General features: G+C 44.0%; 1 protein-coding gene across 4 annotated transcripts in view; it reads left to right on the forward strand.

Moving 5' to 3' along the window:
• LOC143983296 (cohesin subunit SA-2-like) overlaps window positions 1-24,008 on the forward strand; it is a 155,058-nt gene that overhangs the window by 96,206 nt on the left and 34,844 nt on the right. For 2 of the 4 annotated variants that reach the window (XM_077482810.1, XM_077482813.1), the window contains 9 exons: window positions 1,389-1,492; window positions 1,863-1,955; window positions 2,514-2,603; window positions 4,045-4,248; window positions 17,291-17,364; window positions 17,752-17,839; window positions 18,088-18,168; window positions 19,449-19,541; window positions 19,664-19,820. In XM_077482810.1, the coding sequence (XP_077338936.1) occupies window positions 1,389-1,492; window positions 1,863-1,955; window positions 2,514-2,603; window positions 4,045-4,248; window positions 17,291-17,364; window positions 17,752-17,839; window positions 18,088-18,168; window positions 19,449-19,541; window positions 19,664-19,820 (984 nt within the window). The remainder of the gene's footprint in view (window positions 1-1,388; window positions 1,493-1,862; window positions 1,956-2,513; window positions 2,604-4,044; window positions 4,249-17,290; window positions 17,365-17,751; window positions 17,840-18,087; window positions 18,169-19,448; window positions 19,542-19,663; window positions 19,821-24,008) is intronic. The other 2 variants (XM_077482811.1, XM_077482812.1) reach the window with 2 other exon arrangements.

Here is a 24,008-nt window from a genome sequence, read left to right on the forward strand (position 1 = left end):
AGCGTTCCTGAGCTGAGGTATCACTGTAGTATATGATCGGTATCAGCTAGGAAGGATTGCGCATTGCGTTTTCTCAAAATTCAATATTTGAGTATCTGAAAGTACGAATGCAGGGGTGGGTTTAAAAAAACAAAAACGTTTGTCCATGTGGTAATACAAAAAAGCCAGTAAATTTTCAGCATCTGTTAAATACTGATGCTCAGAGGTGGCTGAATGCACCTATAGTTATTTTTAAAAGCATCCAGGTTGCCTTAAAGTTTCGAAACCTCCTGCCCCTCACTATCAGTCCATAATTATAACCCCCAGAAGGGAAGTGCAGAAATGGTATCTGAACTTGATTTCAGGATCTGAAATTGGTACTTGCATAAAACTTACAAATAAAGGAGAAGAATAATTGAAGGCACTTGCGTGAACCTTGCTGTTGCTAACTCATGCTGCTAGTTCACTAGCCTGAGGCTTAGCACAGGTATAAACTTTAAAGTGATAGTTAACCCTTTTTGTACCTACAGAGACGCTTATCATAAGGCTTATCTGTTAATACTGTGAATATCTTCAAAACATGCCTCATTTAGAATATATTCACATTGGCTACAGCAAATGATGTCATCGCTGCTTGCTCAGTAGCTCTGCATTCAGGGCACACTGGATGTACCCTGAACGCAGAGAACACTGTGCCGTGACACACAGAGCTGGCTCAGGAGCGAACATGCACAAGAGCCCCCATAGCAAGTGGCTTGCTGTGGGGACACTTGACAGGAGGAGGAGCCTGGATCGCCGGTCGGGGACCTAAAAAGAAGAGAATCATGGCTGCAATTTACAGAACAGGTAAGTATGACATGTTTGTTGTTTAAAAAAAAAAAACTGATCATTTATGATCACTTTAATCTGGGCACCACTGTAAGCTAAGAATGTACACTGAACTGTGCATGCTCATCCCAGTGTAATATCTTCACTGTTTACTATGCATCAGCTTTTAGTGCGATCTTATCAGGCCCTCTGTTCGTAAATACAGTCTTTGCTCTTTTAGACAAATACTCTCCATTCTGAAATTTTCAGCATCCGACAGTTCTGCTGGGGGCTGTTCCATTGCTGTTTCCCTTTAGAGGTGCAGGAACACACTAGTAATATAGCAGTAGCCTGCAGGTGGAACCAAAGCGTGCAGCAGAAAGATGTGTGCATCTGACACACCCAGACCCGTTGAATGCTGAAGATTCCAGCGTCAGCTGTAGTGATGATTGGCTTCACTTTTATTTGCTAGCTGGCGACAGAGTGGCTTTAAAAGTTAGTGAGTTGAATGTTGAGTTATGTGGAATGAAACACAGGTCCCCCTTTTGTATTGTCCAGCATAATAAGATATAATTTGTCTTTTCAAATGGCTTCTTTTTCAGGTTTAAATGTGACACAAGAAAACCTTCTGGTGGAACTAATGCTAGCAACTGTTCGAGAAGCCATGGAGGGCCATCCACCTATAGGCAGAGGAGCGGGCAGAAAGGTCTGTTCATACAAAGTTCATTTAGCAGCACTGGTTGTATAACCCTAGCAGAGTGACCTCATTATGCATATTTTCTGAATAGCAGGAAGAAGTGGAACATGTGCTGTGCCACATTCATCTGTTGCCCTAGCTTATGTTGAATATTCAGTGTACTTCTCAGACTTATCATTGGACACAAACAGCTGCAAACCTAAATATAGTGCTTTCCTTCTTGTGGTCTGAGCACCATTATGCTTTTATCACTTGGATAATGTTACCTTTACAATATGGGGACTCAAATTTTATGCCTCTTACATGTTACATTGTATATATAGAACACATGTGAAATGCATAGAAATATTGTGTGTAAGTATTTGTTGCTTTCTGTTAGGTTCTCTCAGCCAAGGAAAAGAAAGCTCAACTGGAAGACAGACAAAGGATTACTGAACATTTTGCAGCCACCATTCCCTTGCTGCTGGCAAAGGTAACACATGAGAACTAACACATTAGTCACTCAAGTTACATCAGAGCAGCGTGGGAAGCCTTTGCATGGTATATGGGGTTCTCAACAGATTATTCAAGCATTTAGAGAGTCAACCTGGGAAAAGTGCATATAAAAAAAATATATATATATTTCTTAGAAAGTTAGTTTCTGGTGTATATACGTTAATGCGGTCATAGGGGATACAAGGCAAGCTGAAGCATGTTTTTGTGAGAGCAGTGGATGGCTATACCTGATTTAATCGAATCCAGTTTATGTTAATTTTCCCATATGTGTTTATGTACATACAAGTAACAACCCATTACCTAAATATGATGCTTGATTTGTGTATGTTCTGCCTGTGCATATTTGCACAGATAAGTTAGAGCTTGGCTTTGGCTTACCCCTGCTAATTAAGTGTTATGCCATATTTGCCATAAGGTGCATAGAAGTTACTGTGAAGCATTGTGCTCTGTTAATGGGCCCCTTTCTCTTGCATGCATTTACTATTATTTAATAATATTTATCATGCATTTTACTTGCGTCTGATTTTATTTACAGTTTTCATCAGATCCTGATAAAATGATAAACCTCCTTCAAATCCCTCAATATTTTGATATGGAGCTTTATTCCGAAACACATATGGAAAAGGTAAGTATACATTGTAATTTTTTTCCTTACTTTGAGCCCTCAAATAGGTTACCATAAACTCTAGAGAATAAAATGGCAGTTGTTGCAATACTTTCTGTCACACCATATTTGCATAACGGTCTTTATAAGCGTGCTTTTTTGGGAAAAAATATACTTTTTTGAATTAAAAAATAAGACAACAGTAAAGTTAGCCCAGTTTTTTTTATATTGTGAAAGATAATGTTACGCCGAGTAAATTGATACCCAACATGTTCAAAATTACACCCACTCGTGGAATGGCGACAACCTTTTACCCTTAAAATCTCCATAGGCGACGTTTAAACATTTCTACAGGTTACCAGTTTTGATTTACAAAGGAGGTTTAGGTCTAGAATGATTGCTCTCGCTCTAACGATCGTAGCGATAATGCACATGTGTGGTTTGAATACCATTTACGTATGCGTTTGCTTCTGCACGCAAGCTCGACAGGATGGGGCACTTTACATTTTTTTTTCTTATTTATTTAATTTTTTTATTTTGACACTTGCCTTTAAAAAAAAAAAAATTAGTCACTTTTATTCCTATTACAAGGAATGTAAACATCCCTTGTAATAGAAAAAAGCATGACAGGTCCTCTTAAATATGAGCTCTGGTGTCAAAAAAACATCAGATCTCATATTTACACTAAAATGCAATAAAATAAAAATAAAAAATTCTCCTTTAAGAGCATTGGACTCACTTCCACCAGTTAATGCTATGGAGCCAAGTGGGGGCCATCTTCCCCTCACTCGGCAGCCAGACAAACATGAGAGAGAACCCAATTGTCTCCACCACTACTGGTGGCTCCAGGTAAGCGGCGGAGACCGCCGGAGCTCGGCGGAAGGGTTGCCCTCCTCTCCCGCTACAGATAAAAGTGATCTTGCGGTGAATCCACCACAGAGACCACTTTTATTTGAAAGCGGACCGCCTTCTGAAGAAGAGGATATCGGGGTTATTATGGCAGTTATCTGCTGCCATAACAACGGTATACCTCTTCAAACAGCCAACGTAAAATGATTGTTAGGGTGGTCCGCAAGTGGAGATCCCTCCCCTGTCACCATTTTTCTCTTGGTGACAGAAAAACTTGTCAGAAGTGATTCATGCTGATAGCAGAGGAACGAAGCAGCGGACAGAAATGACACTTCGTGCTCTTAACTGAGTATACACTATAGAGGGATATGCTCTGTTTATATTTCATGTCTGAAGTTTACAACCACTTTAAATATTCAGATTCTTTGAACCTGTATTAATTTGTAGACCTTGAAGCTGGGCTGGGTGTGACACTGCTGAAATGGAAAACCGTGTGGAAAGTCATTATACTTGTATTGCACATTTGTGTGCCTCAAATTACTTTAAGTTCACTGATGTGTAAAGATAAATTCCTAAATGAATGAATATCTCATAACAGCAAATTGTTTTACAGAATTTGGAGGCTTTGTTAAAGCGCATGGAACACATAGCTGTTAATCATTCAGATGCAGGAGTGCTTGAAGTCTGTTCTAAGACATACAGCAGCCTGAGTAAAGAGAACTTAGCAATCATTAGTGTGGTCAACCTTTCCAAAAGACAACTGATTGACCATCTCTTTGAAAATTTCAACCAAATGCTGGATGATATTCTGCAGGAGGTAAGTTATAGGGCTAATTTTAGTAGTGCTATATTAACTCAAGGTTAGTTTGGGTTAAATGGCTTATACAATTTCAGTTTTTCATATTTTTATTTATTTTTTAAATAATCTTTGTTATTATTTACTGTTGTGTTTTAGCCCCTTTATGACTGCCCGACACATATGTATGGCAACGAAAGGGTGAGCTTTCACGCCCACATGCCGCACATACTATATACGCCGCTGGGCAGCCATTGTTTATGTGCTGAGAGCGCACTCACTGAATGCTTTCAGCACAAAGACCGAGCTGTCGCAGACAGCTTTCATTCTGGGTTACAGTTTGAGATCAGTAGCTGGGGGGACCGGCTTCCAATCATGTGACCATTATTTATTTAAAGGGATCCTGGGGAGTGCAGGAATGGGTTAAATCATGTTTTATGTATTTACATACACTGTTGCTGCTATTAAACAGATACATAAATATATAAACTGTGTGTGTATGTATATATAATTTTTCAGTATATCTTTTCATGTGACTACACTGAAGAAATGACACTTTGCTATGATGTAACGTAGCGAGTGTACAGCTTGTATAACAGTGTAAATTTTCTGTCCCCTCAAAATAGCTTGACACAGACATTAATGTCTAAACCGCTGGCAACAAAAGTGAGTACACCCCTAAGTGAAAATGTCCAAATTGGGTCCAATTAACCATTTTCCCTCCCCGGTATCGTGTCAAGGTCTCAGGTGTGAATGGGGAGCAGTGTGTTAAATTTGGTGTTATTTGGTGTTGCTCTCACTCTATCATACTGATCACTGGAAGTTCAACATGGGACCTCATGGCAAAGAGCTCTCTGAGGATCTGAAAAAAAAATTATCGTTGCTCTACATAAAGGTGGCCTAGGCTATAAGAAGATTGCCAATACCCTGAAACTGAGCTGCAGCATGGTGGTCAAGACCATACAGCGGTTTAACAGGACAGGTTCCACTCAAAACAGGCTTCGCTATGGTTGACCAAAGAAGTTGAGTGCACGTCACATGCTCAGTGTCATATCCAGAGGATGTCTTGGGAAATAGAGGTATGAGTGCTGCCAGCATTGCTGCAGAGGTTGAAGAAGTGGGGGGTCAGCCTGTCAGTGCTCAGACCATATGCCGCACACTGCATAAAATTGGTCTGCATGGCTGTCGTTCCAGAAGGAGGCCTCTTCTAAAGATGATGCACAAGAAAGCCCGCAAACAGTTTGACAAGCAGACTAGGGACATGGATTACTGGAACCATGCTCTGTGGTCTGATGAGACCAAGATAAACGTATTTGGTTCAGATGGTGTCAAGCATGTGTGACGGCAACCAGGTGAGGAGTACAAAAAGAAGTGTGTCTTGCCTACATTCAAGCATGGTGGTGGAAGTGTCATGGTCTGGGGCTGCATGAGTGCTGCTGGCACTGGGGAGCTACAGTTCATTGAGGCAACCATGAATGCCAAAATATACTGTGACATACTGAAGCAGAGCATGATCCCCCCCCTCCCTTCAGAGATTGGGCCATAGGGCAGTATTCCAACATAACAACCCCAAACACGTCTCCAAGAGGTCCACTGACTTGCTAAAGAAGCTAAAGATAAAGGTGATGGACTGGCCAAGCATGTCTCCAGACCTAAACACTATTGAGCATCTGTGGGACATCCTCAAACGGAGGGTTGAGAAGGGCAAGGTCTCTACCATAGCATCCGCCAGCTTGGACTTGTGTCTTTTTTTCAACCTCACCTACTATGTAACTATGTATGTAGCTCCATGATGATATCATGGAGGAGTGGAAGAGGACTTCAGAGGTAACCTGTGAAGCTCTGGTGAACTCCATGCCTAGGAGGATTAAGGCAGTTCTGGAAAATAACGGTGGCCACACAAAATATTGAGACTTTGGGCCCAATTTGAAAATTTTCACTTAGGGGTGTACTCACATTTATTGCCAGCAGTTTAGACATTAATGGCTCTGTGCTGAGTTATTTTGAGGGGACAGCATATCTACTCTGTTATACAAGCTGTACACTCACTACTTTACATCGTAGCAAAGTGTAATTTCTTCAGTGTTGTCAAATGAAAAGATATAATAAAATATTTTCAAAAATGTGAGGGGTGTACTCACTTTTGTGAGATACTGTATATATACATATACAGTTAGGTCCATATATATTTGGACACAGGCACAATTTTCATACTTTTGGCTTTGTATGCCACCAGAATAAAAATAAAATGAAACAATCCAAATGAATTTGAGGTGCAGACTTTCAGCTTTAATTCAAGGGGTTAAATATAGATATCAAGTACAATTATAGGAACTACAACCATTTTTATACACAGTCCCCCTATTTTTAGGGGCTCAAATGTAATTGGACAAATGAATATAATCATAAATCAATTGTTCATTTTTAATATATTGTTAAGAATCCTTTAGGCCTGATTCAGACATGTGCAGGTTGCAGTTTGCATATTGCAGGTGCATTTTGTGTTTTTTCAATACACATCTTTAAACCCTTGAAGCCTATGGAACCAGAAAAAAAACCCTGGCCCTTTCCATCAATTGCACAGATGTGAACTACCGTATATACTCGAGTATAAGCCGAGATTTTCAGCCTCTTTTTTGAGGCTGAAAGTGCCCCCCTCGGCTTATACTCGAGTCATCGCTGTCTGCCCGCTCGATCAGCGCGTCGAGCAGACAGACAGCGGCCATTCTATTCAAAAGCCGCGCCTCCGGCTCCGCCTTCGCCTGTGATAGGCGGAACACTGAATTTCCCAGCAGCCTGTGTTCCGCCTATCACGGACGTCGTATCATCCTCGTACTACGGACGAGGATGATACGACGTCTGTGATAGGCGGAACACAGGCTGCTGGGAAATTCAGTGTTCCGCCTATCACAGGCGAAGGCGGCGGCGCAGCTTTTGAACTTTACAATGGCCGCCGACGAAGAGGGCACGGGACGGCACGGCACGGGACGGGACGGGACGGGGGCAAGGCAAGGCACGACACGGGACGGATGCAAGGAGGCAAGGCACGGCACGGGACGGAGGCAAGGAGGCAAGGCTCGGGACAAAGGTAGGCTGGACACACACACACACACACACACACACACACACACACACACACACACACGGATGGAGACACACACAGGGATGGATGGATGGATGGATGGAGACACACACACACAGGGATGGATGGATGGATGGATGGATGGAGACACACACACACAGGGATGGATGGATGGATGGATGGAGACACACACACACAGGGATGGATGGATGGATGGACACACACACACACAGGGATGGATGGACGGACACACAGGGATGGACGGACACACAGGGATGGACGGACACACAGGGATGGACGGACACACAGGGATGGACGGACACACACACAGGGATGGACAGGCATGTCTCACCCTCGGCTTATACACGAGTCAATAAGTTTGCCAGTTTTTTTGGGGGTAAATTGGGGGCCTCGGCTTATATTCGGGTCGGCCTATACTCGAGTATATACGGTACATCCATAGAAAACCATGTTTAATGGACTGTAGTGTGTTTCTGCAAAACTGAAAATACACTAATAAATGCATAGGTGCGAACCAGGCCATACTGTCAATGACTGCCTGAAGTCTAGAATCCATGGACATTACCAAAGATTGGGTTTCTTCCTTTCTGATGCTTTGCCATGCTCTAAATTCAGCTGTCTTCAGTTGTTATGCGTTTGTGGGTCTTTCTGCCTTTTAGTTTTGCCTTCAGCACGTGAAATGCATGCTCAATTGGATTAAGATCAGGTGATTAGTTCGGCCATTGCAGAATATTCCACTTCTTTTCCTTCAAAAGCTCCTGGGTTGCTTTTGAAGTGTGTTTTGGATCATTGTCCATCCTTTTCCAGAACTGGTCTGGCTTTTTTAGATGTTGTTTGCCAAAGTCTAATCTGGCTTTTGTATTCTTTAGGCTTATGAATGGTTTGCACCTTGTGGTGAACCCTCTGTATTTGCTCACATGAAGTGTTCTCTTAATTGTAAACTTTGACAATGATACACCCACCTCCTGGAGAGTGTCCTTCACTTGTCTGGATGTTGTGAATGGGTTTTTCTTTACCATAGAGAGGATCCTGTGATCATCCACCACTGTTGTCTTCTGTGGACGTCCAGGCCTTTTTATGTTGCTCACTAGTGCTTTTTTCTTACCTCAGAATGTACAAAACTGTTGATTTGGCCACTCCTAATGTTGCTGCATCTTTCTGATGGATTTGTTTCGTTTTTGAAACTGTACAATGGCCTGTTTCACTTGCATGGAGAGCTCCTTTGAACGCATGATGTAGGTTCACAGCAATATTCCAAATGCAAATATCACACTTGGAGTCAACTCCAGACCTTTTACCTGCATAACTGATGAAGAAATAACAAAGGAGTAGTCCACACCTGGCCATGAAACAGCTTTTGATTCAGTTGTCCAATTCTTTTGGCCCCTTTGAAAAAAAAGGGGGGGGTGGCTATTCTTGAGAGCTGTAATTCCTAAACCCTTCCTCCGATGTGGATGTACATACCCTCAAATTAAACCTGACAGTGTGCGCTTTCAATCCATATCCATGATATAACTATAGCTTGAATATGTTTTGGTAAATACCTGAAAAATCTAAAATTGTGCCTGTGTCCAAATATATATGGACCTAACTGTATATTCACAGTGCTGTGAAAAAGTATTTGCCCCCTTCCTGATTTATTTATTTTTTGCATATTTCTCACTCTAAAATGATTCAGATCATCAAAACAAATTTTTAAATATAAGATGACCCGAGTAAATTTAAAAGTTGCAGTTTTTAAATTATAATTTCATTTGTTAAGGGAAAAAAGCTGTTCAAACCTGCCTGGCCCTATGTAAAAAAGTATTTGCCACCTTCCATGCTAAATCATGAATGAACTATGATTAACCAAATTTCACTTGCCACACCCAGGTCTGATTACTGCTAGACCTGTTGAATCAAGAAATCGCATAAATAGAAGCTGTCTGACAAAGGGAAGCACATTTCTAAGGCTATGGAACTCCAGTGAACCACGGGGAGAGCCACTATCCACAAATGGAGATAACTTGGACCAGTGGTGAAACTTCCCAGGAGTGTCCGGCCTACAAAGAGCATGACAACGACTCATCCAGAAGGCCATAAAAGAACCCAGAACAACATCTAAAGAACTGCAGGCCTCACTTGCCTCTGATAAGATCAGTGTTCATGATTCAACAATAAGAGTAAGAAACTGTTCCAATACCAAAGCCACTACTGACTAAAAAGAACACAAAGGCTCATCTCACATTTACCAAAAAACATCTTGATTATCCCCAAGACTTCCTGGGCGTCCTGTTACATCTGGCATAAAACAAATACAGCATTTCATAACAAGAACATCATACCAAGAGTCAGACGGTCTGGAGCTGCTTTGCAGCTTCAGGACCTGGACAACTTACCATAATTGATGGAACCATGAATTCTGAGCTCTACTAGAAAATCCTAAAGGAGAATGTTCGGCCATCAGTTCATGATCTCAAGCTCAAGTGCACTTGGGTTATGCAGCAGGACAATGATCCGAAACACAACAGCAAGTCCACCTCCAAATGGTTCAAACAAAGCAAAATTTTAGTTTTGGAATGGCCTAGTCAAAGCCTGGACTTAAATCCAATTGAGATGCTGTATCATGACCTTACACAGACCATTAATGCTGAAAAACCCTCCAATGTGGCTGAATTAAAACATTTCTGCAAAGAAGAGTGGGAAAAAATTGCTCCACAGCAATGTTAAAAACTCATTGGCAGTTATTCCAAATGCTTGATTGCAGTTGTTGCTGCCCTGCCAAGGGTGCACAACCAGTTATTAGGTTTAGGGGGCAATTACTTTTTTCACATAAAGCCAGGCAGGTTTGGACAGCTTTTTTGCCTTAATAAATGAAACCATCATTTAAAAACTGCATTTTGTATTTACTCTGGTTATCTTTGTGTATATATACAGTGGTAGGGGTATCATAAATATAGAACAGTCGTTTTGTTATTCACCATGACGCTACCTCTGGACTTTAAAGAGTGTTGTAGGCACATAGAAATCTGCCTTCAGTCCACACAACAGTATTTTCCCAGAAAAAAAATTGTTTGCAAAGCAATACTTACATGTACAACACAATTTACTTTAACGTGGAAAGGCTCTTATTTACCATAACATTTTTTTTATTACCGATATGTCAGTATTTCTTAATTAATTTGTAGCAGCCATAGTGGCAGAATGTAATAGTGTCATACATAACAGCTGCCTGAATTTGTCACACTTTCTAGAAATAGCAAGAAAACTGATGCACAGCTTTCATTAATTGGGCATAGGCCTTCTAATGTGGCTATAATACCAGAAAAGGTGTCAGAAATGCTTATTTAATCACCCCTGTGTTTTTACATGTAAAGCTGTACAAGCTGTCAAATCAAAAATTTAGCCTTGAAATGTAAGCAGGGAAATCAGCCTGCCTGCCCAGGGGTTCAGTTTTTCCTTCAGGCCTTTACTGTAGTATGTAGTTGGTGATCTTTTGATCTCAGCACAGCTTTTATTTGTTTGTTGGTAATGCAGGAGAGGCTGTACTCAGTTTTTTTCTAATCACACCTACTATAGGCTTCTCACTGTCCCTTGCATAAAATAAGAGTCAGTACTAAGAATTCAGAGCTACCAATCAGTTGGAAACCTGCATTGAAAAGTTTAAATGTGATTGGTGGTACAGTAATACCTTGGTTTACGAGTAACACAGTATACGAGCGCTTTGAAAGACAAGCAACATTTTTAAAAAAATGTTGTCTTTGTTATACCTGAAGGGTTCCACATGTACTGCCACTTTAAGGCTGGCTCCACCCAGGAGTGATGCCAAGGGTCAAGGGGTATAGTAGCCATCTTGGACACATGTAAGCAGCCTAATAAGATGTACTGTCCTGAGATGCATGTTGCAGTGTACAGTGAGTACTGGAAATAAACTTCCATTGTTCCAGACCAGAGTCTTGTGTCTCTCACAACACAGAGGATATAACAGTGGCGACGAGGATGGGATTTACAAAGTGTCTATCAGTCTGAGAGAGAGACAAAGACATTGTGGATTGTTACCTGGATAAAAGCAATCATAGATCCCAGCAGGAAAATGTCATTGATCGGGACATTAAGTGAATTTGGTGGAGAACAGACATCCTGGAGTTCCTGGGTGGAGAGACTGGAACAGTATTTCAGTGCAAATGGCATCCCAGGTGAAAGGCAAGTAGCAGTATTTCTGACAGTGGTCGGTGCTCAGACATATGACACTCTCAGGGATCTCCTTTTTCCTGTAAAACCAGCAACTAAGACATTGGCAGAGCTGCTGACACTGTTAGAGGGTCACTTCCAGCCTAAACCACTAGAGATTGCAGAAAGATTTCGTTTTTATCAGAGGCAGCAGCAGCCAGGTGAAGAAATTAAAGCTTATGTGCTCGCCCTTCGCAGACTAGCCTCTACCTGTTCTTTTGGGGAGTACCTACCTACTGCACTGAGAGATAAGTTTGTCATGGGACTGAATTGTGACTCTAGCCAAAAGAGACTGTTTAACAGAGAAAGACCTTACCCTTGCAAAGGCAATTGATATAGCTTCAATGATGGAAATGGCTGTGAAAGATACAGAGGAATTGAACTCTCAGGGCAGAAGAGAAGAGGTGAAACAAGAAGTTTTCAGAACAGCAGTCAAGCTCACAGTTGCAAACTGGAAATACAGACCTCCACCAAGCCGGGGGTCAGCTTGCTACCGTTGTGGGAATACAGACCATGATCACAAAGTCTGCAGGTTTAAGGCTCAGACCTGTCATAACTGTGGTAAAACAGGACATCTGAAACGAGTTTGCCGGAGCAAGAAGGTGCGAGATAAACAACCTCTGAACCCCAAGACAAAGACCTATATGGTGGGAAGATATACATCATCATCTGAGTCAGAGGATGAGGAAGTGCTCCACAGTTTAGACATACATCATATGCATTCAGCACCCTCTGCAATGACTGTAGAGGTAACCATTGAGGGAAAGAAACTAAAGATGGATGTAGACACAGGAGCAGCAGTTTCAGTTATCACTCAGAAACAATGGAGACAACTTCAGACCCGAACAACTGTCTGCCCAACGCCAATCAAACTGCAGACATACTCAAAGCAGATACTCCACCCACTGGGTTATGCAAAAGTGCAGGTATTGTACAAGGGTCAGACAAAGAGACTGCCATTATATATACTAGAGAATGGGGGACCCCCTCTCTTTGGGAGAGACTGGATTGCTCACTTTGGTATGCCAGACATCGCCATAAATCCCTGTAACACTGTGACAATTCCATTAGGAGATAATGAGGGATGGGTGGTGTCCCTGAAGCAGCGGTTCCCAAAGATCTTTGATGACCAGTTGGGAAAAATAAAGCATGACTGTGTGTGACTTAAGCTGAAACCCAACGCCCAGCCTAAGTTCTTCAAAGCTCGCACAGTCCCTTTCGCACTCCGAGCAGGAGTGGAAGCAGAACTGAGTCGGCTGGAGGAACAAGGTGTCATCTCAAAGGTAGAGCACAGCGAGTGGGCATCACCTGTTGTACCAGTGAAGAAAGCGAATGGGGACTTGCGCATTTGTGGCGATTTCCGCATGGCACTGAACTCCCAACTGGAAATAGACCAGTACCCTCTACCCAGATTAGATGACATTTTTGCCTCTCTTGCAGGGGGTCAAAAGTTCACCAAGCTTGATCTCAAACAAGCATATTTACAGTTTGAGGTCCATCCTTCTTCCCGCAAGTTTCTGACCATCAACACTCACAAGGGACTGTATGAGTAAAATCGGATGGTGTTTGGTGTAGCCTCTGCCCCAGCCATTTGGCAACGGAAGATGGATGAGATTTTGGCGGACATTCCTTTCACTCAGTGCCTGTTAGATGACATGCTCATCACGGGACGGACAGACCAGGAACACAAGCGAAACGTAGAGCTTGTGTTGGAAAGACTCCAAGAGCAGGGTCTGAAAGTGAACTTAGCAAAATGCCAATTCATGGTGCCGAAATTGGAGTTTTGTGGCCACCTTGTGGATGCAGACGGTATACACACCACAGAAGCCAAGGTTGATGCCTTAGTCAAAGCTCCTGCCCCAACCAATGTCCAGCAGCTGCGATCATACCTTGGCTTGCTGAACTATTACCACAAATTTCTGCCAGATCTGGCACACACCTTGTTTCCGTTGAACAAGCTTTTGGAGAAACACTCCAGATGGGACTGGTCGGCTGCATGCCAACGCGCTTTTGAAGTCTCTAAGCGGAAGCTGTTGGCGTCACGCATGCTTGTTCACTATGACCTCCAGAAGCCTCTGACCTTGGCTTGTGATGCCTCACCCTATGGTCTGGGGGCTGTACTGTCTCACATCTTACCTGATGGGTCAGAAAAACCAGTGGCATTTGCCTCCAGGTCTTTGACAAAAGCAGAAAGCAATTACTCTCACATTGACAAAGAGGCTCTTGCGCTGATATGGGCAATTAAGAAGTTTCATCTTTACCTGTATGGTAGGGAATTCACCATACTGACAGACCATAAACCACTCCTTCAGATCTTTAGCCCTGACAAAGGCATCTCTCAGACTACTGCGGCCCTCCTCCAACGCTATGCCCTGTTCTTGGGAGCGTACAGTTATAAAATCCAGTATCGCGGTCATGATGCCAATGCTAATGCGGACGCAATGTCCCGACTGACAGGGAGGTCAATGGACTCCTCTCCACCGGTCAAGAGTTGTCGTTACACCAGCCTGTCCTTCTTGTCTTCTGGGGAGATAGCAGCCCATACAGCCAAGGATACCTTTCTGAAAACAATACTCTCCTGGGTACGGTCCGGTTGGCCTGCAACCGTCACACAGGATTATGAACCTTATTTCCGTAGGCGTATGGAATTAACTGTGGCTGGTAACTGTGTTTTATGGGGAGACCGAGTGATCATTCCACAGACCCTCCGGAGACACATTCTGGACTTGCTACATACTGGTCATCCCGGGGGCACACGTATGAAACAAAAGGCCCGAGGTTATGTGTGGTGGCCAAACTTAGACTCGGATATCACAACATATGTGAATGCTTGTGCTGGATGTGCACAAACTGCAAGAGACCCTCCTCGAGGGTGCGTCCAGCCCTGGACTTGGCCCACGGTTCCTTGGTTTCGACTACACTTGGACTTTGCAGGTCCGATCAGAGGACACACCTTCTTGATCATAGTGGACGCCCATTCAAAGTGGCCTGAGGTCATTCCTGTTACTCAGCCAACAACTAAGGCAACAGTTTCCATACTGTTACATCTCGCTGCTACATTTGGATACCCCAGAGAAATCCTCACAGACAACGGTGCACAATTCACCAGTCAGGAGTTTCAGCGTTTCTTGACTGCCCACAACATCAAGCACAAGTTGACCGCACCTTACCACCCAGCTACAAATGGTCAAGCAGAGCGGTTTGTGCAGACTTTTAAACGCTATTTCAAAGCTACAGTGGCTACAAGTAAACAGCAGTCCCTGTCACCCCAGCAGCTGGACTCCTTCCTTTCTGCTTACAGAAACACACCACATGCAACCACCGGGAAAACTCCAGCAGAACTCCTTCTGGGTCGGCAGCCATGGACTGTTTTGGACATGCTCCGCCCACAAACAGTCCAGGAACATGTACTGCAGTCCCAAGACAAGATGGTCAAACACCATGAGATCCCCCGATTCACAGCCCAACAAAAGGTATGGGCCCGATCTTATGGGGCTTCCAACACCCGTTGGCTTCCTGCTGTCATTGCAGAGACTTTGGGACCCAAGATGTATAGGGTCTGCCTGGAAGATGGTTCCATTTGCAGAAGGCATGCGGACCAACTGCGCCCTCGTTTTCAACTGCATGAATCCCTGACGCCGGCTGAACCACCAGTGTTGCAAGGAACTGCTCCCAGCGGATCAGGATGCATGGGAACTGATGATTGGGGGGACTCTGATCTTTTGAACTCAGCTCCAACAGAGCCCTCCAGCCCTGGTCCGGAGGTTGGTTCACCCACTGAGCTGGGGGATCCCTTCTTGGCACCGCCAGTGCCCATTCGATGGGTGCCCGCCCTCAACGACACTGTCACCCTCCTGACCGGTTTCAGCTTCAAGACCGGTTACGAGACTTTCGACGGGGCCGCCGAAAGTGATCCAATGACATTGTATCCCCGCAACTGTCCCTGGAATCTTGCTCTCACATTTGGATGCAGGAAAAGTCCTGTGCATCTCCTGTGTTTGGAGGACTGTTATTGGACAGTTATTAGTTAATGTTTTGTGCCTTTTCTCGTTTTGTTTTTGTTTTGTTTTTTTGTTTTTTTTGTTTTGTTTTTTAGGGATGGATGGAAGGTGTTATACCTGAAGGGTTCCACATGTACTGCCACTTTAAGGCTGGCTCCACCCAGGAGTGATGCCAAGGGTCAAGGGGTATAGTAGCCATCTTGGACACATGTAAGCAGCCTAATAAGATGTACTGTCCTGAGATGCATGTTGCAGTGTACAGTGAGTACTGGAAATAAACTTCCATTGTTCCAGACCAGAGTCTTGTGTCTCTCACAACACAGAGGATATAACAGTCTTGATATACGAGCGCTGTCTTTATATACGAGCAGCAGTTTTACTGTAAAAACAAATCACACTCACAATGTTAAGGAGTCTGGTGTTCATCCATGTAAAGCCACTGTGTATATGTACAGTAAAGCTGTTGGAGACACCCAGAGACACTCCCAAGCTGGGTGGGGCGGGTGTAATGTGCGTTCAGAGCGTCCGGAAGTGATGTCAACAGTTCCTGACTGTCTCTGAGTTCTCCAGAGAAAATTGAGTACTGTCCGTGATACTTTTTTTATTTGCACTAACATACAATTTTTCAGGACAAGCTTTCGGGGTATGTCCCCTTGTTCTACGGCTACAATCACATCAAGTCTGAGTTCTCCAGGAACTGCTGGCAACATATAGCGCTGCATACTGTACACCAGCGACTTTACTGTAATATACACAGTGGCTTTACATGGATAAGCTCCAGACTCCTTAACATTGTGATTGTAATTGGTTTTTTTTGTGTTTTTTTTTACATTAAAACTGTGATTCTTCTTTTTTTTTTTTTTCAACACAGAGGTGCAGTACAGTATTCCTACTACAGTACTGTGCAATATTAATATGAGTTTTTGCTCGTATTTTCATCATTTTTATATGAATAAATGGTTGTGGAACGAATTCTCTGACTTTCCATTACTTCTTTTGGTAAAATATGCTTTGATATAAGAGAGCTTTGGATTAAAAGCATGCTTCTGGAACGAAGTATGCTCGTAAGCCAAGGTATTACTGTACAGCAGGGAGAGAGAGAGAGAGACTGGAAGCAGGCACACACACTATACACGTGAGGAGCTCTATGAAATATAGTTGCAGTGGATTAAATAATACTTAGATTGAATGGATACAAGTAAATGTGACTTTCTGAGTTAAAGTGTATAGCTAGAGTAGGCAACAATTAAGACCCTGCAAATTAATTTTTTGATGTATGTGTTACATTGGAGACGTATCCATTCACTTCCTGTTCTGGGGACATAACAAGAAGTGAGAGGAAATCTCTGCTGTCTGCACAACTTATGTGCAACTAGTGATGATGTCACTACAACAAGGTAATATATGGGCTTACAAAGGCATTTGGTGCACAGAACATTGATTTATAACCTTTTTGGCTGTTGAGAAATATAATTAAATGAGTTCAGCTTTGAGGAGACCTTAAGGTATCTTTTTTTTTTTTTTTTTTTGGCATTCTGTGTGCACACTGGACACAAGGTCAGATGTGCTGAAATGGTTTTATACTTCTGTAACTTTTAAATCAATTAATTGATACTGTACTTTGGATATTTTCTAAAAGTTCTAAATCTTTAATCTATCAGTTTCACTAAAGGCTCCTTAAAATGAACTAACTCATGATGTATGTTTTTTTGTTTAGTATTGTAGTAGTGGTATGTATCTATTATTTCAGGGAGAAGGGCCTCTGACTACAGAAGATGTGCACCCCATGTCCGACACACTGAAAAGGCTTGCAGCATTTCACAAGTGAGTCATACCGCCATTATAATGTGATACACAGACCTTATTTGACAATGGACATAAACTCTTTGTAAAATCAACCATAATATTTAACAATAAAGTAATAATGTCAGTTGTTTAGAGTTTCATAAAGGGGGATGTAGTGGAAAGGAGATACTTTATTACTTTTATCCCATAAGCAATGTCAGTGTAGTATGTGCACCGTAAAAGGGGGAACGCAGGAAAATCCCTTCCTACTTAACACCATTCATTGTTAAGACAGCTGTACTGGAAAACACTTGTATTATTTTCATTTGCAGTATTTTTGAAAGATTACACAGTGATAAGAGTCTTTGAACACACACTCTTAAATAGTTTTTTGGATGAAAATAATGTTTTGCCTTTTACCTGCAGTGCTCATAACCTTAGTCAGTGGGATCTGTTTCAAAAGACATTTAAGTTATTCGAGTTTGATATGGAGCAACAAAGATTACCAGTACAGGTAAAATGCTTAGATATTTATTTGAGATACATTTTGAGAAATTTTAAAATGAGTATTTGGCAGAAGGGTCACTTCATGATTACAATGGCCAAATAATTGTGGATATTAACAAAATACTAAGCTAATATCATGCATCAGTTATACTGGAGTAGATAAAACACACAGTACAAAAAATAAAACATCTACCAACCATAGAAATATGTTGCATTTGTATAACCGCCTTTCTCCATTCTCTGTTTTTTGTGTAGCTTTTGCTGCCTGCTTTCCAGTGTATGTACTATGCCCTCCTTTGGCAGCTAATATCTGTCATAGAAGAGCCAAACCAAAAGGTACTATTATTTTGAATCTGTACTAATCATTATGGGTTGCTTGGGTGTATTTATGGCAGGATAAAGTCCTCTGGCACCCAAGACGAGGATGCCGAAGGCATCCCAGAGTCCTTTAACTCAGTGCTACAAAAACAAACACATTTAAACCAAAAAGGGAATGATATTGTTATGAGTTATTAAATAATAATTACAACCTACACATTTTAGGGGAAAAAAGTAGGTTTAACTACACTTGGTTTTTCCATTTCACTTAACTCATGATTCTGGTTTAAAGCATTTGTTTCCATTAAAAAAAAAAGTAAAAAAAAATCTAATGAGAGAAGGAAAAGAAAGATATATAATAAAAATGAAATAGGGTTAATAAAGGAGTAAAAGCCTAGTATTTTCGGGTGCATGGGAGGCAGAGGTACATCATCCTGAAAAAATCTATGACAGACTGAACTATGCAGTAGTTGAATGCTGTACTAAGTGCCACTCTCATTTAGGACCATCTGTGTTCAAGGATATATGCCCAGGACACAGGAATTCTTGCCTTCTGGGCATACATCTCCAAATGCATACAGCCCTAAATGCACCTATTGCTTGGTACAGCATCCAGCCACACCCAACTGCCATGTGTTTCAACCTGTCATAGATTTTTAGAGGTTGCTGGCAGTGGGCTGGTTGCTGTACCATGTGCACCCAAAAATGCCAGGATTTGACTCACATGAGCAAAACCTAGCAATAATTTATGAGTAAAAGCTACAGTAGTAGCTTTATATTATAAATGAATGCAGAACAGGACCCAAACTGTCAAACGTCAGAAAATTACGTAGGGAAAAGGCAGCCATGCTTCTTCTGCCTCTGCCTGACCCTGCGTGATATACATTTCAATTAAAGCATTTTATTTCTTGGAGCACTGATATCACGCTGTCTTAATGTTATATTGGTTCATAGTTTGCAGTAATTTTTCATTTTTTTTAAATGCCTGCCAAAATCTACACAAAGGTTGCTTGAGTAGAAATGTAACAGCGGGTGATTAATAGGTCATGCCATGTGACTGTTTGCTGGGTGTTCCCCTTGGCTAACATGAGGTCACCAATAACCTGCAGAAAGTAAACTTTGGCCAATAGAGAGAAGTTCACACCTGAGATCTGTGTTTATATTCACTCATTTGATGGGTGAATGATGATGGGTAGGGGTGATTTTGGACATTTTATAATGAAAGTTCACTGGAGACCCTTTAAGCCTTGCAGACATTGATACACCTTTATATACAGCTATGTGTTCTGCTTTTCTAGGATGAAGCTAACATACTTAGGACAAAGGTAAATGACTTTTGTCAGATTTGCAGGAAATACTTGAATCATAGAGATCAGATGGCGAGGGAGCAGGTGAGTGTTACATGTGGTAAAATAGGGTAAAATTCATTTTGTATTGGAATAATGAGCTAATGTAATTTTTTGAACGATGTCATTTACAATATGTGTGCATAACTATGAATACCTTCTTTCAGTCTTTCCTTTCCTTGTGTGACCTACTTTTGTTGCTAAGTAACAGAAGAGGAGGGATATTTTACCATGTGGATTCAGCACTGGAGTCAGAGCTTCTCTCATTTATCCTTCAACATGTCTTTCAAACTCCCCAAGCAGAAAAAGACAAAGGTGATTTCAGTGAGTCTAGTATTCTATTGCAAGAAGATGTCATAACATCTAGTAATATAGTCCATCTGCATTTCACTAATGCTGTGTTAAGGGAATTATACATAAGTATGCATTACAGACTAACTGGTGCACATAAAAAAAAAAGTTTGTATTAAAATTCATACCTAAACATATAAGGCCGCGTACACACGCGGGGACTGTCTGCCGAAACTAAGTTCGTCAAACAGTCCGCTCAAACTTTTGAATGAACGAACACGCCCACACACGGCACTTTTTGAGCGGACAAATACGGCAAACTTTGTTCGTCGTACTAAGTCCGCGCAACTTTTGAAATGAACGGACTCGCCCACACACGAGGCAACAGTCCGCTCATTTCGAGCGCGTGTGCAGGTAGGCGGGGCCCGCGACGGAGACGTCGCGGGCTCCGCCGCCTGGAATGTACTTAAAGGGGAACCCCAACGCCGAAAAAAATCGGCGTGGGGTCCCCCCAAAGTCCACAACAGACCCTTGTCCGAGCACGCTACCCGGCCGGCCAGGAAAGGGGGGCGAGCGAGCGAGCGCGCCCCCCCTCCCGAGCCGTACCAGGCCGCGTGCCCTCAACATGGGGGGTGCCTTGGGGAAGGGGGGGCCGCGCGGCCCCCCCCACCTCAAAGCACCTTGTCCCCATGTTGATGAGGACAAGGGCCTCTTCCCGACAACCCTGGCCGTTGGTTGTCGGGGTCTGCGGGCGGGGGGCTTATCGGAATCCGAGAGCCCCCTTTAATAAGGGGGCCCCCGGATACCGGCCCCCCACCCTATGTGAATGAGTATGGGGTACAATGTACCCCTACCCATTCACCTGTAAAATAAAAGTACCCAAAAAAAAAACACAACACACGAGATAAAATATTTTATTGCACAGCTCCGGGGGTCTTCCGTCTTCGGGGGTCTTCTCGCCGGACTCCTCCGCTATCTTCTTGTAGCTCTTTTGCTAGCGGAGGAGTCCGGCTTTCTTCCTCCCCGCCGCCGGCCTCTTCTCCCGACTTCGGGGGTCTTGTCCCCCTCTTCGGTTCTTCTGCCGGGCCACCACGCCTTCTTATAGCTCTTTTGCAGGCGGTGGCCCGGGCTTCTGTCGCCGCCGCCTTCCGTTCTTCTGCCGGGCCACCGCGCCTTCTTATAGCTCTTTTAGAGGCGGTGGCCCGGTCTTCTGTAGCCTTCCGGTCGCCTTCCGTTCTTCTTCTTGTTGTTGTTCTTCTTCTTCTCCAGGAGATGTTGACACGTCGCTCTCTCCGGCCGGAATGCCAGAGCTGCGCTGTGCTGCCACTTATATAGTGACAATGGGGCGGTGTCACATGGTATATGTCACATGGGTTGGTCACATGGGTTGATGTCACATGGGGACTATGACATCGTAAGGGGGCGGGGTCACCATGTGCCATATACCATGTGACACCGCCCCATTGTCACTATATAAGTGGCCGCACAGCGCGGCTCTGGCATTCCGGCCGGAGAGAGCGACGTGTCAACATCTCCTGGAGAAGAAGAAGAAGAACAAGAAGAAGAACGGAAGGCGACCGGAAGGCGTCAGAAGACCGGGCCACCGCCTCTAAAAGAGCTATAAGAAGGCGCGGTGGCCCGGCAGAAGAACGGAAGGCGGCGGCGACAGAAGCCCGGGCCACCGCCTGCAAAAGAGCTATAAGAAGGCGCGGTGGCCCGGCAGAAGAACCGAAGAGGGGGACAAGACCCCCGAAGTCGGGAGAAGAGGCCGGCGGCGGGGAGGAAGAAAGCCGGACTCCTCCGCTAGCAAAAGAGCTACAAGAAGATAGCGGAGGAGTCCGGCGAGAAGACCCCCGAAGACGGAAGACCCCCGGAGCTGTGCAATAAAATATTTTATCTCGTGTGTTGTGTTTTTTTTTTGGGTACTTTTATTTTACAGGTGAATGGGTAGGGGTACATTGTACCCCATACTCATTCACATAGGGTGGGGGGCCGGTATCCGGGGGCCCCCTTATTAAAGGGGGCTCTCGGATTCCGATAAGCCCCCCGCCCGCAGACCCCGACAACCAACGGCCAGGGTTGTCGGGAAGAGGCCCTTGTCCTCATCAACATGGGGACAAGGTGCTTTGGGGTGGGGGGGCCGCGCGGCCCCCCCTTCCCCAAGGCACCCCCCATGTTGAGGGCACACGGCCTGGTACGGCTCGGGAGGGGGGGCGCGCTCGCTCGCCCCCCTTTCCTGGCCGGCCGGGTAGCGTGCTCGGACAAGGGTCTGTTGTGGACTTTGGGGGGACCCCCACGCCGATTTTTTTCGGCGTTGGGGTTCCCCTTCAAGTCCATACCAGGCGGCGGGGCCCGCGACGTCTCCTTCGCGGGCCCCGCCTACCTGGAGACGCGCTCGAAATGAGCAGACTTTCCTCCGAGCGGGAACAGTTTGCTCATTTCGAAAGTGGCCTACACACGGGCGGACTGTCCGCTCAAACCAAGTTTCAGCGGACAGTTTTTCGGAATTTCCGAAAAACTTTGTTCGTCAAACTGTCCGCTGAAACTGTCCGCTGAAGCCCCACACACGAGCGGACTGTCCGCTGAAACACTGTTCAGCGGACAAAGTTGAGCGAACAGTCCGCCCGTGTGTACGCGGCCTCAAAGTTTTTTGCATCAGGTCAGAACTTAAAAATATTTAAGTTTGCAAATATTTGTTGCAGTATCTTCTAGTACCCAGCAGATTATACCTTAAAAGAATACTGCCAATCAGGGCTGCTGATAAGGAAGTACAGCCAGGTCTCATCCTCTCCCTCCTTACGGCTGTGCTGCAGTGGGATTGGTTCTAGTATCTGCACCCCCACCCCCGTTCCACCTTTCTGATCACCCCCATCCTATCCAGGCTGCCCCGTGTATCCTTTTCCTTGTGCTGCCTCCATCCTCTCCTCTCCCTCCTGTTGGCTACTGAGGGCACGAAGAGGTGGGGGGTAATTTCGAAATGGAGAAGGGGGGCAGTAAATATATAATATTTGCCAGCCCTTTTTTCCTGAAAGAACACAGTGAGTGATCGTTATCGATTGCTCCTGTGTTCATTCATCGCAGATGCATAGTAAACTGTGTTTACTCTTGTGAATGAGCAGGAAGCCTCTGAGCCCTTCCTGTTCATTCATCTGTGCAGCTGAGGCTGTGAAGAAAGGGATGGAAGAATCAATGTCCTTATTTCCTTTCTCTGCCTCAAACATGAGACATCAGGGATCTGTTTAGACCCCTGATATTTCATCAAAGCCCCCAGCAGACCAGTTCAAAATATGTAAAAAAAAAAAATAAACTAAAAGAATTATAAAAAAAGAAGGGCTCATTCACATGTGCTTTGCTCCCTGAAGAGCGGTCAGCATTTGCATTTGGATTGAGGTATATTGCCTCCTTACTGCCTATGTTAATCCCACACTAGTGCTGTGCTTGCGGTTGTGGGACACTTGCAGGGCAGCACTCTTCACTTGAATTAGTCTTGAATGGAGGGATCATTTCTGCCATGGCTGAGAAGCATAGCAATAGCATCGCGGCCATAGCATGTGCACTCCTCTGTCCACTGCCTATGTTGCTAAAGGAGGTAGCATTTGGTAGATGGTAAAAGCACAGCTGAATCATGGGGTTTTACCATCCCCCAAACTCATGTTTTTAATGAACCCTAAGGACTCATTCACAGGTACTCTGGCTGTGCGAATGATTGAATTGTACATGCTTCTGGAATCACCTGTTACTGTAAAGCAGGGATATGCAATTAGCAGACCTCCAGCGGTTGCAGAACTACAAGTCCCATGAGGCATAGCAAGACTCTGACAGCCGGGAGCATGACACCCAGAGGCAGAGGCATGATGGGACTTGTAGTTTTGCAACAGCTGGGGGTATGCTAATTTCTTATCGATGCTGTAAAGAGATGCAGCAGCTGTATGAACACAGCCACAGGTCCTAATCTGACAAATGGGTAAGTGTGGGTGAGTGGCCCTGAATGCACACAGTTTTTTTGGGCCGTACACCTGCACTCACACACCTGTCAAATTAGGACCTGTTTGTATAGCTGCTGATTCCCCATAGCATAATAGGCTGCCTGCACACAGCTGCAGGTGGCGTGAGTCACAAAAACAAACTGCTGATTCACACTGTAGTCCACAGCACCCATGTGAATAAACCTCCAGACGTCATTCACATTTTATCTTTTAGATTTAGCAGGAATTTTGTTGT

Source organism: Lithobates pipiens, unplaced genomic scaffold (assembly GCF_037356315.1).
Source record: "Lithobates pipiens isolate NorthernLeopardFrog02 unplaced genomic scaffold, aLitPip1_a1.2 Scaffold_16, whole genome shotgun sequence".
NCBI classification, from domain to species: domain Eukaryota; kingdom Metazoa; phylum Chordata; class Amphibia; order Anura; family Ranidae; genus Lithobates; species Lithobates pipiens.